General features: G+C 37.1%; 1 protein-coding gene across 5 annotated transcripts in view; it reads left to right on the plus strand.

Annotated features, from left to right (window-relative positions):
• ESRRG (estrogen related receptor gamma) overlaps positions 1-19,144 on the plus strand; it is a 550,758-nt gene that overhangs the window by 325,840 nt on the left and 205,774 nt on the right. For 2 of the 5 annotated variants that reach the window (XM_037495642.2, XM_037495643.2), the window contains exon 1: positions 7,432-7,644. The exons of the other annotated variants lie outside the window; for them this stretch is intronic. In XM_037495642.2, coding sequence (XP_037351539.1) covers positions 7,589-7,644 — 56 coding nt within the window. In that variant the 5' untranslated portion in view covers positions 7,432-7,588. Of the gene's footprint in view, positions 1-7,431; positions 7,645-19,144 lie in introns of those variants that run through there. 5 annotated transcript variants of the gene reach the window in all.

Raw genomic sequence — 19,144 nt, forward strand, 5'->3', positions numbered from 1 at the left:
CATCCACTCATTCGTCCAAGACAATTCATTGTGTTCCTACGTCATTGACAGGAATATGTACCCAGTTCCACTGCCTGACCTGGGGACACCAGAGGACCTGGCCCAGGTCCACAGATTACATATGGGTAGGTGTGAGAATGGAAAAGGAATAGCCATTTCATAAACACTAGAACCCTAAAAGAAATGGTATCAAACGTGTTTCTAAAAGGACAATTGATAAGCTAGAGAGAAGAAAGAGACTTTATCTCTACTATTCATACCCACTTTTGTAAAAAAAAAAAAAAAATGTGGCATTAAAAATTTTTTTCTAAGCTTTCAGAAAAAACATAAGACCCTTTGCTGTAAGTTGGGTATTTATCTTTTTGAGTCAGGTACCCCTGGATCTTATTTGGGACCTTTGTCTTCAGAGGGCCTAGGTCTCAGCTGGAGTTCTGTGTGCTGGAAGATTGTCAACAATTGGTGGATTAACACCAGAAGCTTGTTACCAAGTAAGCAGTGGAAAGGGGAGAAGTGTAATCTTTCCTAATATGGCCTTTTCTGCTACCTGGGTGTGTCACCTGGGTTAAGGCTCTTAACCACACCGAGCCTTATTTTCCTCACTGGTAAGGTAACCAAGTTAGATTTCTAATCCCTGTGGTCTTTTCCTGCCCTTTGTAATTCCCACTGGCCGTTCTGCTGTAGATTAGTGGCCATTCAGTGTAACAAGAGCAAAGCCTTGTGAAGAAATTGAGTTCTTGGGGTATCAGATCAAAGGGGCTCCTGAGCGAATGAGCTTGTGCTTGGATAGTAATAAAATCAACGGTATTATCGACTGAACTGCTGGGCTAGAGGGGTGGGGAAAAACTGTCTAAAAGGGACTGAAAAGGAGGAGGAGCGATTTCTCTGCTCCTTCCTCCTGTAAACAATGTCCAATTGAATGCTCTGGGAAGTCAGCTAAACTGCTTCACTCTCCCAAATCTTTCTTCCTCCTGATCACACACATATAAATTGATGGTAATTTGAAGAGGGGATATGTTCATTTTCCCCTCTTATGAATTAGAGCCAATGTACAATTGTTTTAGATACTCTATATTCTATAACATCTTATGGTAAAGTTTATATCATCTTATTCTAAAAGTTATTGCAATTTTCATGTCGGGGGATGATGCTTGTACTTCATTTTCTTCTGATTATTAAGTACCTTGAACTCCTAGTTGAACATATAGGCCAAATGAAATGAGATGCCATACCCTTATATCTCTTCTTTCATCTGGTGAGATTTAAAGGTAACAGGACTAACATATGGGAGACTTGCTCTGTGTAGGATGGCAGTAAAGTTTATTATCCAAACTGAGGCATTTGTGAGTGTGTGAGGGAGGAGCACTATAGGTAACAGGTTAGGACAACTGCATGAGCCAGAATGCCTTAGGCCCTGGATCACATGCCCCCCTACTTGGACCTGCTCCTGCTAAATTGACTTAGCTCAGTCCCCACAACAACTTTACATAATAGCTAAGGAAACTGAGACATAAATGGGCGAAGTCCATAGCCTCACTTGTCATTGGAATCCCAGCCTCAGGCTTGTGTCCAGAACAATCTATCACCCCCATGCTCCTCTGCTATCTCCTGACTTCTGCCACACATAACAAGCACACACACCCCAGATTCATTTGCCTTGGTTGGGGGAAACAGATTTTTATTAAATGTGGTCATTTATAAAAAGGAACTTTGAAGTATATCAGAAAATTCTAAAATCACAATAATAACAACACTAATAACCCCTTTAAGTTTGCTAATATGGACACAAATGCTAAATATCTCACTTTTTCTTGTCACTGATCTTTTGAAAGTTTGGACAAAAGTGTGGATGGAAGCTACCTGGAGGGAGATCTTGCAAACCATATTGAACATTCATATATGTCAGGAAAAAAATAATTTGTACTTTTTTCATGGCTATGGACACTTATAGCTTCAATGTATATATTTGAAGCTAAATGGGGCTGTTAAGATGTGTAATTGGGGCCTCCCCGTGGCTCAGCGGTTGAGTGCTGGGCTGCGAAGCCGCCCCCAGCCTCTGCAGCACCGGTTTGATCCCTGGCCGCCAGCGAGGGTCCGACATGGCATGCAGACCTCTCCTGCTGCACTCGCTGCTCCCTCAGCATTGTATTTCGTCAGTCTGCCTGTTCTGTTCCCCACTCTGGCTCTGGTGAATTCTCTTACCCTCCCGCGCTTCTGACTGTACCCAGTGCTTGTATAAATACATAAATAAATCTTAAAAAAAAATCTCAGTTCTTTTAAAAAAAAAAATGTAATTGATCATTTGACTGGTGTCAGAACAAGTCTAGCTCACTCTGAAACCTGTCCTGTTTGTTCCACTTCCCCTTCCATCTCCCCTCTCCCCACCCCCTCCTCTCAGACTTAAGCTGCCCTTTATTTTGGACACTATCACACACATGATTGAGTCAACAATTTATGGCTTTTAAAAAGAGGGATTTTGTCCTCTCTTAGGTTTATTGTTTATCATAATCATCTTTCAAGTGAAAAGGCTAATTTACTCTTTCTATAGGAATATTTTAAGCTTGATTATCATAATATTACAGCTGCCTGAAAAGGTCTAAAACGGGACATTGACCTTGAATGTTTTCTGCATTGAGCTTGTGGTGCTTAACATTCAGGGAAGAATATAACTGCAGCTCATTTATTAATATATAATCTCAAAATGTTAACTATTGCTTTGTAAATACATGCCATGCAGATTATAGAAAGCTTGTAGGACACTTGAAAATGCATTTCATATTTTAACAGAGTAAGCATGTTGGAAAGACAACATAACTACAGTCCCTTTTCTCATCAGAGTTACTGTAGTTTATCATTTAATTTTTACTGACATTTTGCCACGTATATTATTACTTTGACAAAATGAAAGTGAAACAATCCTGAATTAATTAGACTGAAACAGAATGGCCATGGCCTCTACTGGTTTCTCTGTCTTTTTTTGATCCGTTTTATTTTCCAATTTCACAAACACACTGGGCAAGAAGTTTAGTGTGTTATGGAGGTGAGGTAATTACTCCCCAGAGAACAGGCTCTTTTTTTTTTTTTTTTTAAGTATGGACTAGGTAATTTGGAAACGGGATGGATTGATAGGACAAGAGGCTTGTCCAAAGGAGAGGTTTTTATTCGTATCTCTGTGGAAACGATCACTTTCAGTGCAAATGATTGCTTCTTGCCAATAGAGACAATAATTTAAATATCAAAGCTTGTGGCCTAGAAACGAACAGCAACAGAAAATGAGGTATGATGAATTGATAGAGATGTGGTGGCAATAGAGAGTAAAGTAGTCATACAGATTCCAAAGAAGTCTTCATGTTCTCAGTGGGAGAGGCGTGTTTTCAAGCAGGTTTATAGCATAAAAGAAACCCCAGAGCAAAGACTCAGAAGCACAGGGTGCAAAGACTCAGAAGCGAGGGGCAGATGAGTGAGGTGACCTTCTCAGGGCCACACAGCTCTTGAGGGGACAGGCAAGAGCCTGGGGTTTAGGCCTCCTGCTGTCCTCCGAGATTCTTTTCCCAGGGATGCTCATTTTAGGTTTTCTTTTGGAGTTACAGAGGGTAGTTTTGAGTAGTTTGGTTTGCTTTTGTAATTTGGCATACGCTACCAATATACAGTAGATATATCAACGACCACCAGGAAAGTGGTTCAAGAGGTAAACAGCTTTTCACAGGTTTTGTGATCTTGAGGAGAGATCTGCAAAGGTAGATGACCAGGTGATTTGAAAATCTGAATGTGTTATATCTTGTTCCGTTTTAAATATTTAACAATTGACAAACATGCAGTATGTAAGATCAAACTTTGCTTCAAACACTGTGTGGCAACTCTAAACATTTTAATGCAGATAAGTTCTATTAATTTTCAGACAAGGAAGCTGAGGGCTGAAAATAGCTATTAGAATGCAATAATGAGATGATGCATTTCTCACCAGCTTTGAGAAGTCAGTGCTAGAGTGTTTTAGGAAATGATTCTCACTAGACTAAAGTATGATTTCTGCTACAGACAACACATAGGAATCTACCTTTTGTTTGCACTTGCATTTCGCTTCTTACTATTCCATTTTGTTATTTCAAATGGAAATGAAGTATATTTTCTGCTTGGTGTCCCAGCAGTTATTTGGGGTCTGCGAATACTGTTTGGATATTTATGACTGCTTTGTTTAAGAAGAAGATACGGAAACTGGGTATAGACCAGGGGTCTGATGCCTAATACATTGATATTAAGTAATTTATTAACATGCTTTGTGAAGCAGTCATCAGAGGGCCTTTTGTTTGGTTCCATTTATCCTGCTTTGGGTGGACTCCTTGTGGTAAGATTGTGAAGTATGTAGACTGATTAGCAGTAGGTGCTTATGCTACGCTGTCTATTTTTTTAATTTTATTTCCCCCCCCCCAATCCTTTGTAGTTAGATTCTGAAAGGTTTGTGCTCAAATTTTACTCTGGTGTGTTTATTTCTCATGTGGTCTGTGTACTCTTTCCTCTTCGAGGTAAGTAAATTCTGTGACTAGGAAGGTTCTTGAGATGACTAAGCTATGTATTCAGTAAAATATTCTGAAGCTCTCTCTCAAGTTTAGAGCAGTAGCTATTATTTTACATTTTAAGTTGGTTAAACTGGATTTAAGACAGTCGGTGTAATCTCGGGTCCTTGGCTTGTGGAGGTGACACTTTGATCCCCTGGGGAAGCATAGAGCTCCACAAATCTAGCACACGCCGGTCATTCAGAGGCAGCTGGCTCAGTGGACGCTGCACCTTGCATCGATGAAATATGTTCATGAAAGATCAGTGCAGGCTGCTGCACTGGGGATGTTTGTGCATGCATCTCTGTGAGCATACAAGAAAGACTTTCACAAGAATATGAACTATGATTAAAAATATACATCAAGAATTCAAATATTTCATGATGGGGCAAATAGGTACCCAAAAGGAAATAAGACAATTCTGGAAAATAAAAGATAAGTCTTATGAAATATGGTGACTTAAAGTCCATCAGTAAATAATTGACTACAAATCTGGTCTTTAAAAAGCCATTTCAATGGTGTAATAAACAGGCTCTGTCACAGCATGATAATGCAAAGAAACTGAACGCAGCACAGTATTCTGCACAGGTGCAAAATCTGAATATGTTGAGTGCATTAAAAGATGCCATGAGTACCTTCAATAATTTGTATTTTTTTAAAAGAAATGACCCTAGACAAATTCAGAAAGGAACTTTTTTTAGTATATCTTTTATAATATGTATAATCAAAATCTACTAATTTCTCTGGCCATGTTAGCTTATTCAGAAATCAAGGTAGTAATCATTTGAGCCAAAGATGTTTTTCTTTCGAATGCAGTATTGGTTTCCAGATTTCTTCTGTTGTATTTTAGAAAAATCATGTTTCTTTTTCAAGATGCCTTTTTATTTATTTTTTAATTATAAAATGATTACATGTCTCATTTTAGATTGAATAGACAAATCTTTTTTTTTTTCCTGAGTGTCTGCAGAATGCTTTGGATTTTCTTCTACATCTCAAAGCTCTTTTAATTCACTGCTCACAACCAAATTTACATCTTAATTGCAGAGTTCACATTTAACAATATAGACAGCATAATGCTACTGGTAATTAAGCTTTTACTACCTGCTTTTATACAGTATTCTCAGGCACAGTTTTTGCTATGTGAGTTCTCATCTACAAACTTGTATGCATTTAGACCACAAATAAAAGAAATCGGGCCCGTATCTTAGATATGGCTAAATACATGGCAGGGAAATTGCTTTCTTCTGTGGGGGAACCAAATCATGTTTGTCATTTTTATTTTTTGAATTTTAATGTGGGTGTTCTATTTTAGTGTTTTTTTTTTTTTTTTTAAGACCTAGAAAATTTGAAAAGGTTGAAAGGAAGAGTTGATTTTTGATATGGTAAATTTAATACACACTGAATATCTGAATTCATTTATTATGATCTCGAGGTTACACTGTTTATAACATATAAGACTTAAGATGCAAAAGGTTGGTAAGCAGCAGAGCTGAGTTATATCAAAATGTGAGTCTTCCACTCTCCATAAGGGTGTAGTTATCTCTTTGCCATAAATAGCTGGTATCTATTCCTATATACATTTGCTAATATCACAAATCCTGTAGTTTAAAATAGGACCTAAGGAAAGTCTTCATTATATAGAAACTAAAATCACACCATGCACTGTTGGAGGAAACAATGCCCTTTTTAGATTTGCTCTTCTTAAAATAATAGTTTTTGAGAATTAAATATTATTATTTGTTTGAAACTAGTTCTTATAATGACCAGACTGCGTGATGATTTGTGAAATGTTTCTGGGTTGATTATTTTTAAGGCATTCAGGGTATGTTATGTGTAGGAAAATATCTGTATACTGTATTTTATGCCAAAGCTGATGTTTTAGGTAAAATTATGTGTAGTTGTATTTGTCTCCCAGTTTGGAAGCTTGTACTGAGATAAGTATATGATTAAGAACATTTTTGGTGTACTGTTTAATAATGTTCTCCCTACAAAAAAATGCAGTCTTTATTTTGTCAAAATGCACTGAGATGGATTTATAGTACTATTTATAGCCTTCAGTCTCCCACCCCAAAACTGAGTAAACCAATTTGCCCTGCAGCTGTTTATCTTAGCTTTGAAAAAAGATGCATGTATATCTATAAGTAAGGAGAGGCAGGTAAAGAAATGTTTACACATGTGATTTACATAGGCATTTCCTCAAATAGTCTGAAAGCACTATTTCCTCTTCTACACTTGTGTAAAGCTGCAGTCCACCTCAAAGATGATGATCCCAATTCCCACGCCCCAACAATTTAGAAGCACATCTTTGATATATATTTTTCAAATGCCAGGATAGATCAGGAAAACAGGAAAAGACACCATTACAAATCAATAAGAAAGTACAGCAGCAGCCCCCAGTGTCGAGAAAACACAGACCACAGCAGGACAAACTTAATTCTCTACCTTCCGCAGAATCCTTTCTCAAATTAACTGAGAGTCTGCAAGAGTTCTTCTTTGCAAGGCAAAATAGATCTTAGGTAACACAAAACACAGATCCCTCCAGTGCTTAGAGAGTTAAATTAGTTATGTTTCTTTCGCAGCTTCCCAGAAGGGGGAAAAAAAAAGGAGAGAGAGAGAGAGAAAGAAAGAAAAGAAAAGAAAACACCGTATCTACTGGGAGCCCTCGGAGCTCGCTGGTCCGGCTGCTCGCTCTCTCCCACTCTCAGTGGGCAGCCCCCGCGCTGGCTCTGCGCACCCTTGCTACCTGCCTGGCTCGGCTGGCTGGGTGCAGCCTCCCATCACCTCCCTCCTGATTGGGCAGAGGCCCCCCAATCGGCTGCGCGCCTGGGCCGGTGGGACTGCATATGTAAAGCCCTACTTCATATTAATAAGCTCCAATCGGGGCTTTAAGTCCTTGATTAGGAGAGTGTGAGAGCTTTGGTCCCAACTGGCTGTGCCTATAGGCTTGTCACTAGGAGAACATTTGTGTTAATTGCCCTGTGCTCTGTCAAGGAAACTTTGATTTATAGCTGGGGTACACAAATAATGGTTGCCGGTCGCACATGGATTCGGTAGAACTTTGCCTTCCTGAATCTTTTTCCCTGCACTACGAGGAAGAGTAGGTACCTTTTTTTTCTTTCCTTTTTAAACTCGGCGTTGGGGTGCGTGTGTGAGTGTGTGGTGTGTGTGGGGAGGGGGTGTAGACAGAATGTATCTTTGCACACCGATCCAGGTCATGCCCTGGGTATTTTGTGAGTGCTTGTTTGTGTCTGTCTTGTGCCTTTTGTGTGGAGGGTGATCTCCTAATTCAGCAAGTCGAGAATGGTTCTCTGACTACAATATTACCTTTGAGGCAAAGCTCAGTGACTGTCAGTAAAACAGCTGTGTGACAGTCACTTCTTATTCAGGTGCTAAGAATAGGCACTTGGCACAAATGCTTAGTGAACTGTTAAAATGCATCTTTTACTAGGACCCATTTTCCCAAGGAAAGATGTTTTAAAATACAATATTCAAAATGATTTATACTATTGAGTGCCTCTTATGTATTTGCAGTTTGACAGATATTTTCAGCTCCCTGTCATTTCTCACCGCGCAGAGTTAGAGGCAAAATTGCACATTTACTAATTCTCCTTCAGAGAACAATTTAAAACTCACCCTATGCAATTCAGGGCTAGAATAATGTTATTTGCATGGTTAGCGTTAAGTCAGCACTTAACTGACAAATCAGTCCATTAAGTAACATGAGATTTTCACACATTATAAATATTTAAGGGGAGAAAAAAAAAAACTAAAGAAGAAACAGTACTGACTTAAAAATTTCCCTTAAATAGATAACGCTGAGATTGTGGATATGTTTCATGTATCATGTCCAGAAAATACATAAAAGTACTTTTGTTCTACCATACAGTTTCATTTGTATGTATGGTTATCTTTATACACATGGAGATATGCATGTATATATACTTGGGTTATTAAAGGTGGGGGAGAAGAGGGTAGGGGGTAGGACAAGTAAATTAGGCATTCTTGTGTAAATGAGTAGGTCATAAACTTAATTTCAACCTACTGTTAAGATAAAATATTAGTATGTCTCGGAGCTGTCACTGCTTCATCTTTCTGTTGAGTCAGTTATATAGCTTTGCTTTCACATTACAGTAATACCAACTGTTATAATTCTGAAAAGAGTGCTCTTGGCAAACATTCTCTCTCTAGATGGTGAAGAAAATATAAAACTCTAGAAGATGAGGCAGTGCATTATAGGTAGATGTCCACTAGCTGTCCTTCGTGACTGCATATTGCCTTGCTTTGTAATTAAGTAAGGGATGAAAAGTGACTTGCAGCCTTAGTGGCTGCTTCTGTGTGTATGAGTGTGAGTGTGTGTGTGTGTGTGTGAGAGTGAGTGAGTGAGTGTGTGTATGCAGGCTCACACGCACATAAACTCACACAGGGAATATTAGCCAAGAGATGGACTTAGAAGGGACAGAAAGAGTGAAAGGCTATGTCTGCATCAGTCTGATACACGCAAAAGAAGATGCAAGCTTAAACTGTGTGAAAATACAAATAAGAAGTCAACAAAGGTAGGACAGCCCGCTCAAGTGCAGTTGCAAGGTTAGCACACCTGGGGCTCTAGAATGGGAGAGTTTAAAATGTCTTCATGTCAGGGAGAAGTCACTGGCCCACTTCACCCAGATTCTGAGCTTTCTCTTATAAAATAAATAAACAAAACAAACTTTAAAAATCCCTCCCCCACGTCTTCTTTTTAAAGTAGTTGCCTCAAATTTAACTTCTTATTGCTAATTTGAATAATTAGTTCAGATAAGCCTCTTAAAGCAGATGCATTTAAATGAAATCAGGGCACATGTCTTTTTGGCTTTGGCGCAAGATTCAAACTAGCTTTCTTTTTGGCTCAATTAAAAGTCATCTTTAAAAAATACAGATTTATTGTCTGGATGCAGTTCTGATGGTTACGTGGTTCACTGGACAGACAGAAAGATCTAATGCTGAGCAACGCATCTGCCTCTCTGTCTCAATTAATAAACCACAGAATTTATACATGCTATTAATATTCATAGTAATTGTACTGGGTTAAACCCCATCACGTGTGTGTATACATGGAAATGAAACTGGAGTTATGCAGTAACAGAGGAAAATATTGGACCGTTTCTCCTCTGGAGGCTGTTAAGAAGATTCCGACAATTTATTGACCACCATTAGGAGGGCCTAAAATGTTAACCTTTAACTATGTATTTTTTTTATTTTAGGAAATTTGCCAGCACATTAGAGAATGTAATACTTGAAAGCTTGTTTCACATTTAATAGCAGTAATAACTGATAGCATAAATAGATGAAAATAATATATCTGCTCATTTTGACATATGTGTCAGCCTAATCATTCTAAATGAGTGTGCTCATCACATGAATCCCTTTCAACCTCTGATTAAAATGTAACATTGACTACAGGATTATAGAGCGGACTTAATTTTACTGACTGTTTTAACAGTTGTCACAGCTGTTGGGAGAAGGAAAGGCAATCGAAACACTCCAAAACAGGCGAGGCGAGGAGGGAACAGTTTAGTGCATTTCAGCTTGGTCATTGAAATGCAGAGATTGATAATGAAACAGAGTTGTGTTTTAAGATTCCTGTTTTGGAACTATGCAAGTTTTATTTTGTATGTCCACACTTTCTGTTTCAGGGTTTTGATTTTTTTCCCTCCCTCTGGCTCAGTTCTCCTTATTAAAAGCTAAACTAAATTGAAATACGACTATCCCAAAGTAAGATTATAATGTCAAAATTATAAAAAAAAATAAACTAAATTGAAAAGCTAAACTGAATTGAAACAAAACTATCCCAAAGTAAGATTATAATGTCAAAATTATTAAAAATACATTTAAAAAATAGGCAGGAAGGAAAATTTTATACAGTAATAACAACAAAAAGACTAAATCAGAGCTGATGCTATTTTTTTTTTAACAGATAGGTTCTTGCTTCAGTCACAGTAGCTGTGATATTGTTTGAAAACTATGTGCAGATACTTTAAGTTTATTTTTCTAAGAAAAATTACTTAAACTCCAGACTTAGGGTTCGTATTACTTGTCTTTTGGTTTCCTCTCTATAAATCTGCTGAAAACACCTGCAGCCTTAAAGGTAGGTGCTGTAGAAGGGGTTTTCAGATAATTTCTTTGTCAATTGCTGGAAGTGACAACCAACTGCACTTAGGAGTAAGTATTCTTGAGCTGTAGAGTCTCGTCATCTTGCCCATCATATCACTAAAGCAAAGAGATTCATCCTGTTTTTCTAAAAATTAAATAACCACTGTGCATATCCCAAACTATAGGTGGTTGAAATAGCCAGAAATATGCATTATGTAACATATGATTTTCTCCTTGAAGTAAGCAAAAAGAAAAAGTATTCCTGAGTTAAAGGAATAAATGTGAACAGGAGTGGTGAGAGCGATGGGAACCCACATTTCCCCAGTTCTTTGTGTCAGGGTGTTTATGGATTACCCCTTACACATTTGGTGGTAAGTTTAGAAATCCTCCTTTTACAGAAAGAACTGGAAAACAGCTTTTCATTTTCTGGGTAGAGGCAAGGGTGGTGGTATTGGGTCTTACAGCGATGGTTTCTCATCTTAATGTGTTTATGGCACTGCTGCTTTATTTACTGAGTCTAGTGTATTGCAGCGGTAATTAACCCATGTTATTAGCAAAGCCCTTGTGGATATCCATTAATTCTCTTGCATGGATGATCATTTTTCCAGTGTTTTTCCCCCAAGAAGATATCATTGTTCATTTTTTTTTTAATTCTAAATTCACAGCCTTTGAGATGTTTCTTTGATTTAATCTGATCTGAAATATACATTGGTCATCTTATAAAGATAGGTATTGTAAATCAGCGTTTAAAATGCTAGTGGAAACCAGAAAAAAAAGATTTTTTTTTGTGCTTTCAAAGTGAAAAAAGAAAAGATTAGGGTTTAGAAAGAGAATAATGCAGGAAATCAGTTTTCACTCCAAATTTTCCAGATCTTAGAATGTATGATAATTTGTGTCTTTGAGGCCTCTTCATCAGATTTTTACTTAGCTAATAACACTTTCGGCATTTTTGTAAAATATCGAGCCAGCAGAAAAATACTTGTGCTTCCTGTGCTAGGAAAAGATAAGGACCATCTCATTAGGCGGCCATACTTTTGCAATTAATTTCAGATACACGGTGCTATTCATCAAAAGGGGCAGGTAACTTCTCTGTAAGTCTATTTAACAAGACTTTCACAATATCTCACTCCTGCAAGAAGTACAGACAAAGAACAGACCGTTCTTTTGGAAGGTAGGCATCAGTGCCTCATCTCAAGTCCCTCTTCCTTGTGAAAATATCTTCCACATTTGTTTTAGCCAAGTGACTAAACAAAATATTTCACTGCTTTACTTCAAAAGTGCTCTTGAACATTGAAGATTTTGCTGACATTATTTTATAAAATAAATTAAAATCTGTGTTTACAGTTGATACTTACAAGTGGCAATACACAGCAGTGATTTCTATGAAACCAATTCATATCAACTAAACTTTTAGAATCACCTCTCAAGCATTTACAAATGAGAGAAGAGCATTTGAGTTCTCTCCATAGAACTTTAAACATTGCAGCAGATAAGCCTGGCTCTGAATTCTGCTTCATAGCAAATTCATGGAAGAGAAAGACAATACAGTGTTGATCTGTTCTAAGTGCATATGAGCTTCGGCCCTAGCCAGCTCTCTGGAGAAAATCTTTGATTACACTGTTCCAGTTTGTTCAGTTTTTATCTCTTTTACATCCACTAGCCTTGTATTAAATTGTCATTGTCTTAAAACACATGAGATAGAAATGAATTGCGGTCCCCTACATACTCTGACAGTGAAATATTTAGGTTCTCTTTCTCCAATCATACTTACGTGTATATTTGATAGTGCAGGGTTGACATCAAGCATTTCCTCTGTTTGACATTCCTCTTACTGCCTTTTGTATGTTTTGCTGTTAATTATCATGTTTATAACCATGTATCTGCGGATATATATGGTCTGTACCATTATAAATAAAAACATATATGGTGCATTAAAATTCAAAGCAGTAGATAGAATGCATACACACGTGTGTGTATATGTGTGTGTGTGTAGTGTACATGTGAAATATGTATATATGGGGAAGCGGCTTATATGTAGAGCTGGGTATGTTGCTTAGAATACTCATGTATGTTCATGTAATAAAGTGCAACACAAGAATATTTTTTAATCAGCTAGTTGCCGGTTAAATTTGCCAGGCATGATTTTAACCTGGAATTAGTATTTCAGGTATTTACCAAACCTGATTATAAACTACATTGGTTTCATTATCATATAAAAGATAGGTAACAGGTAACCTAGTAAGTAAATTTGTTTTTAATTTTATGTTTAATCGTTATCATCCCTAAATTCAATATCTAATATTCATAAATAATTTGCAAAACAGGAAATAAGCTAGTAATATTAAATGCATAATTGAATGCTTTGGGCTCATATCCAAGAAATAGTGTTGAATTAGCTCCTTGCTGCATTCTTTTCTACACAATTGGGCCTGATAAATATATCTTAATACAAACATGATAGCTTTTAAATAAATGCAAAAAATGAATTTTAGTTATCTGTACTACATAAATATGTAATTTGCTCATTTTTTGCTAGAAGCACACATAGAAAATTAGTAAGTTATAGTTCTATAAAGTATAGGTTTCAGATTTATTGAATTTCATTCTTAGAGGTAAGTTTAGTGATTTTGTGCTTAGAAAATCTGAATGAGTGTTAAAAGAAAACACTTATCCAAATGATCTTTCAATTCTAGTTTTTGTCCTAATTCACATTCTTGTTTAAGTTCCTGGATTCAATTTCTACCTTTATTTGTTTGTATAGCACTTTAACCAATTTGATGTTTCTGTGTTAAAAAAAAAATAATCCTGCTGTTTCTTTATGTCAATCCATCAGATCAAAGTTAGCACCTCTCTTATCTGAGGGTGGTAAGTGACAGCTCTCTGCCTTTTGAAGGATTTACCTGGCATTTGATTCTTATTTCAAGTTCATTTTAGACCTGGCTTTTTGAGGTCTAGGAAACCTCAGCTAATAAAAATAATTTCCATTCAGAATTTTAGCAGACACAGCTTTCCTCTGCCTTCTTATTTCAGAAGTGTCAGATGTTTCTTTTTCTCTGATTTCTCAGCATTTTCCAAAACTGTGTTCTGATCTGCTATACAAAACCATTAAATTGAGGGGATTTACAATTTGTGGGCATTGTACATGTGTGTAGATACATACATACCTATCCCCTTTTAATTTTTAAAAATTAATTTTAAAGGTTTGGCAGACACTTGCTTTCGATGTTTTGATGTCTTCAGATGTTATGGCATTTTAATTTATGACAATGTATATATTTGCAAGATAACTCACTAAGGTAAAGCCATAAAAGAAAAGGTTCCGTTTTCAATAAATTGGCTTCTCACTAGTCAATCAAAGTTCATTTCAATATATCGGCATAGGTCTACTTGTGTATTTGCATATAAACACCTAACGTGCAACATTAGCTGTCAGAAAGGCAACTTATGGCTATGGGATTCTTTCACACACTATAGCAAATGGAAACATTGTGTTTTGACATTTACAATCTATTAAATGCTTATTTAAAGTGTTTAACTCAGGAGCACCCACCTAAAATTATATTACATTGCAAAAATAAGAACTTAAAAATAAATTTTTATTTTAATTATAAAGGGCACACTTTGTCCTATACATTCCTCTGTGTCTTCTGTATTGCTTGGAGTGAAACAAAATTACATTTATATACTTTTCATCATTGTGATTGGAAGTAAACATTATGTGTAATATGCTTTGGCAGCACTTACCTAGCCAAAGAAAACAAATTAATATCAGGCATACTGAGGGCTGTCAGGCATATCACAGACATGTCCATTTAACTTTGCTTCATCATACACCTTCTTTCTAAACAGTTTCTTAAGATGATACTAAATAAAAGGGAAGCTACCAATAAAGTCTCCTGTTATATCAGAGATTGATGGCTGGTGAAAGTGTCATGAAAACAGACATGCTTGTTCCCATCTGTTTAAAACTCTAACAGGGGACACACTGATAGAATAGGTAGTAATGACTTTTGTCAAAAAAAAAAAAAAAAGAGAGAGCGAATATAACTTAAGCTTGTTGAAATCTTTCTGCTACCTTGAAAGTAACAATGGGATTTATATTTTAAAGTCTCTGAAGTGGTGATCCTTAGTGGCTCTCGTGTGTGAAGTAAATAATGACTTTAAGAAGCAGAGAATCAGGAGCATGGAGATCCACTTGTAACAGGGGACAGCTCGCTCTCTCTCTCCCTCTTTCTCTGTCCACTTTGTATATATTTTTAGAGACAGAAAAAAAGCCTTGTGCTTTTTCTCTTTGTAGGGTTTATTCAATATGCAAAAAAAAAAGAAATTGAAAAAGGGACATGAACAACTTATGAACAGAAAATAGACAGGAGTATGCTGAATTATTTTTTCTTTGCCATGATCATAATGGTATCTTTGTGCAAGATAATTTCTTTCTCATCTACTCTAAGAAGAGTCTACTCGTTTCTAATGGCTTTTGCGAATTTAAACAAAGGGCACATTAAATTAATATTTTACTTTCCTTTTAAAACTCACAATGTGAGTTAAAATGTTTGAAAAGCTGTACTTTTCAAGGCAGTTAATATGTTGCTACTTTTTATATTCATCAGCATTTCATTTGCTTTGAAAAGAATTCTAAAATTATATCCAGAGATAGCCAAAATATTGGGTAACATGAAAAATTATGAAGACTGTGGTACTTATTTAAAAAGAAAAAGATCCAATGCAAGGTTGTTCATTCCATTGCTCTTTGCCCTCCATATTTACCAGTCACCATAGTCCTTTAACTTCTCCCAAAATATTAGTCATGTCAAATTGTATTCATTTTTCCATCAATGAAAGAATACAATTCTCTCTGCACAGTTACTAATTTACTAAAAGTCGTAAGATAGTAGATATATTAGATATTATTATCTACTAAAAGGCATCAGTATTAGAAATCTAATACTCATTACCCATTGATCATTATCAAAGGAAGGGATGTGTGCGTGTGTGTATACACATGTGTGTGTGTATATATGTAGATAAGAATTGTATCAATTTCTTAGGAGAAAGCAACTGTATACAGTTGGTGCTGGGTCCTAGGAAATGACAGAAGCATTCCTTTTATCCATAGTCTTAAATGAGACCTGCCTCATCAGTCATGGGATCATAGTGTCACAGATGGAAAAGCAACCATCAGCTGAATTGTACTAAACTACACACTTGGCTAATTCATCTTACGGCTCTGCACATCTCAGGAAAGCGCATTCTGTTCTTGGAGTCTAGACAGAATCAGGAGCTGGGCTCAGGTGGGAGCATGTGGCTGCCTTTTTCTGTTCTCTCCTAGCTATGCAGCAAAGGGAGGTGAGGAACAAATGGACAATTTATGCACAGAAGCCCATGCTGAGCTGCTTTTCTAGGGTCAGGAATCTGCTACTCAGTTGTTGAAATAAATTTCAGATTGCTCTTATGTTCTAGAAATGTCATTGTTGTCTTTCATGCTCCAGAGAACTACCCATAAATGATTAGGGGTGAACCATGAACTGGTTTAAGCCTTTTTTAATAGAGAGCAATGGAGAGCAGACCCTCTACTTACTTCAGTCTGGATGATGATGATTTTTTTTCATGTCTTTATATGGAACTGTTCAGTTGACTAAGTCTGAAGAATGAGAAAAATAATAAGAGGTTAAAAACTCAAATTGTATTTATTTCTATTTTTTTATTTCCTTGTAGTGAACAAAACTTTAATATCTAGAGCATTGGTGAGGGTTTTAATGATTGGAAAATCTATCCTGAGAATGTGGTCACCATGTGTGACAGCCTTGCTTTCTATCTTGTCTTCAGTTTCTGGGGTAAGTTTGGTGATATTGCCTGCTGTCTTAATGTGCTTGTGTTATAGACCCTCTCTGCCTCCATATTGAGATGACCTGAAATGTGGGGGAAATGTCTGCTTAGTTCTAAAAAACTTCCCTGGACCCCCTGAACCCCAGTAGTATTTTCTTCTAATTTTCTGTTTCTGTGCATCTGTTTTTCTAAAGGATCATGTACTGTGGTGTAAGGTAAGTGCATGACATTCATCCCTATTTGCATACAAGGTACATTTTATTTTCCCCCTGAATTCCAGAAAGATTGCCTTCAACTTCTCCTATTTGTTTCTCTTTTGTTTCTGTTTGTTGTCCATTCTAGTTGAGTGCTTTTATGGTGTTTTCTTGATTGTTGTCAGTTTAGGGTCCTCGCTGCTGACATTTTTGTGAAGTTAATGTCACAGCAGAAAAACCTATGGCAAACTAGCATCTGGCTACAGTGCGTGGAAGATACAACTTCTGTTTGATTGTGTGTAAATACAGTTAGTTAGTTGGGGGGGGGCGGGTTTATCAGATAGCTTGGCAGAAAGAGAGAGAAGCAGAACAAACTGTTTTCAGTAACTGCTGTTCATACACCTGATAAGATTGAGAGAGCTTTTCGAAATGCTGATAGGCTTTGAATAAGAAAAGAATAATCACTTCTCCTGGCACCAGCTTATCAGGAATGAAGTAAAATGCCAACACTTTTACATTAGCAAAAGTAAATGTTTTAGACACTCTATGCCTTTTTTCATTCAAGCTAAATAGTAGGGGTGCTTTTGAGTGCTGTAATGAATAGAAGGATTTATTACCTGGACTAAATTACAGGTGAATATGTTGATAAAGCAACTTCGCATCAACAGCCGCTTCTTTGATAAGCAGGTGCAACTAAGCTGTACGTTCTCTGGAGAAATTAACTATTCCTTTTGCTGCTCCAATTCTATTAAACTTCATTTCTGATGTTAGAAGATGCAGTTATGTCCTATGTCAGTCGAGTCTCCCTGTTTTCTAGCAGATGGGTGACAGGCATTTGAGACAGAGCTTATCAGGCTTGTAAAATGCTGGTTTACTGTGGTTAAATAAGTTAGAGCATCTGTAAGTTTAGATCACTTGAGCCAGACCAGCAAATGCTTGCACGAGAAATCTTATGTATTCCCTCCCCACCCCAGCTCAGGAAAGGAAGGAGACAAATGATAAGTTTAGGCCACTTTAATGAGAAGAGAAATGTATTTGTCTAGTAATAATAGTCCATTTTAAATCACCTCCCCCTTAAGAAAAATAAAGAGAGATTGGTTCTGCTCTTCACTATAAACCATTCACTTTCCCAGCTCAACCATTTTCTCTTCTTTGTAATTTGACGCCTACAAATAATGTGGCGTATTCAGATTTGATAAATGATAGTGCAAGAGCAGATTGATTGATTTTGGATTACTATTGATTACTCTCAATGAGATCACTGTGACACACTCGAATCAATAGTATTCGATTAAGCAAGGCACCGCTGTTCTATACATTCAGCAGCAGAGGGGAATTCAGGAACAGAATGCTCACAAGCTGATAAATTGACAAAGCGTTCAGCTTTAAATAGCCCTTTGTTCAGCACTAGTTCCTTAAAATATATTTCATTGGAAAGTTCGTTTTTTGTAACTCTGGGCCTTTCTGTGGAAGAAAGGTCATCAGTTTAAGGTTTATTAAATTTTAACTAAAAACAACCAGGCTCCATTTAGGTGTAAAATAATTTAAGTACTTACTGCAGGCACCTTCATGCTTTTGAGCTGTTGCTCAAAGGTTTCATCCTTTTATGAAGATGTCAATTGTAAACATAAAAATGCATCACTGGAAAGGTAATGGTTTAAGATTCCAACTGAAATAAAAAATCCCTGCTGGAGGAAAGCACTCGAATCAAAATAAGGTGGTCTTAACTTTCTTCAGCGGAGGGCATGCTCAGGCGCAGCGCTGGAAGGTGGCAGCAGACATGACACCTTGATGGAGCCCCCAGCCGCTGCCCTGTTGCATTCTTGCCTTCTTAGCAGTAGGTGTCTATCCTGAGCAGTACTTCTCCTTTGGTCTGAAAGCCACCTCTGCTACTGAGCCATTGAAATCTGTCCCAAGCCAACTTCCAAAGTGTCTGGGAAACCAAAAATCGCCCTGTGCCGAAGTCCTTTTGTGAAGGAACCTTCAGCATGAGATTTCCTGTCACCTCCCCTCCCCGTGCAGACTGGACACCGGGGGTGAAGCTCTGCTCTGACATTATGTGGAACCGCTAAGGTGCTTCTCAGAGAGGTGAGCCTGGTGGGACCCACTGCACTGACAGTGTGAACCAGCTGATGTGCAAAATTTGATTTCTGATGACATTTTGATGACGAGGACCTGTGGCCCCCAAATATTTGCAGAGTCCTCTTGAGAAAGACTTCAATGCCTTCTCTAATGGGGATAGAAATTTAAAAAAAAAAAAAAAAAACCACACAAAACAAACCTTAAGGTGGCCCTCTGAGGGAAAATCACTAGGAAAGTCAACCTTGGAATCATATGATTTCCTAACAATAAAAGAAAAAAATACAAAAAAAGAAATAAAAACAAGATTTCCTAAAATATTTTGGGCTTTTGTACATGAAAGCAGCGTTCTAATGCTATTAGGTTGGACCC

Source organism: Talpa occidentalis, unplaced genomic scaffold, assembly GCF_014898055.3.
Source record: "Talpa occidentalis isolate TD23 unplaced genomic scaffold, MPIMG_talOcc4v2.1 talOcc4.8, whole genome shotgun sequence".
Lineage (NCBI taxonomy): Eukaryota > Metazoa > Chordata > Mammalia > Eulipotyphla > Talpidae > Talpa > Talpa occidentalis.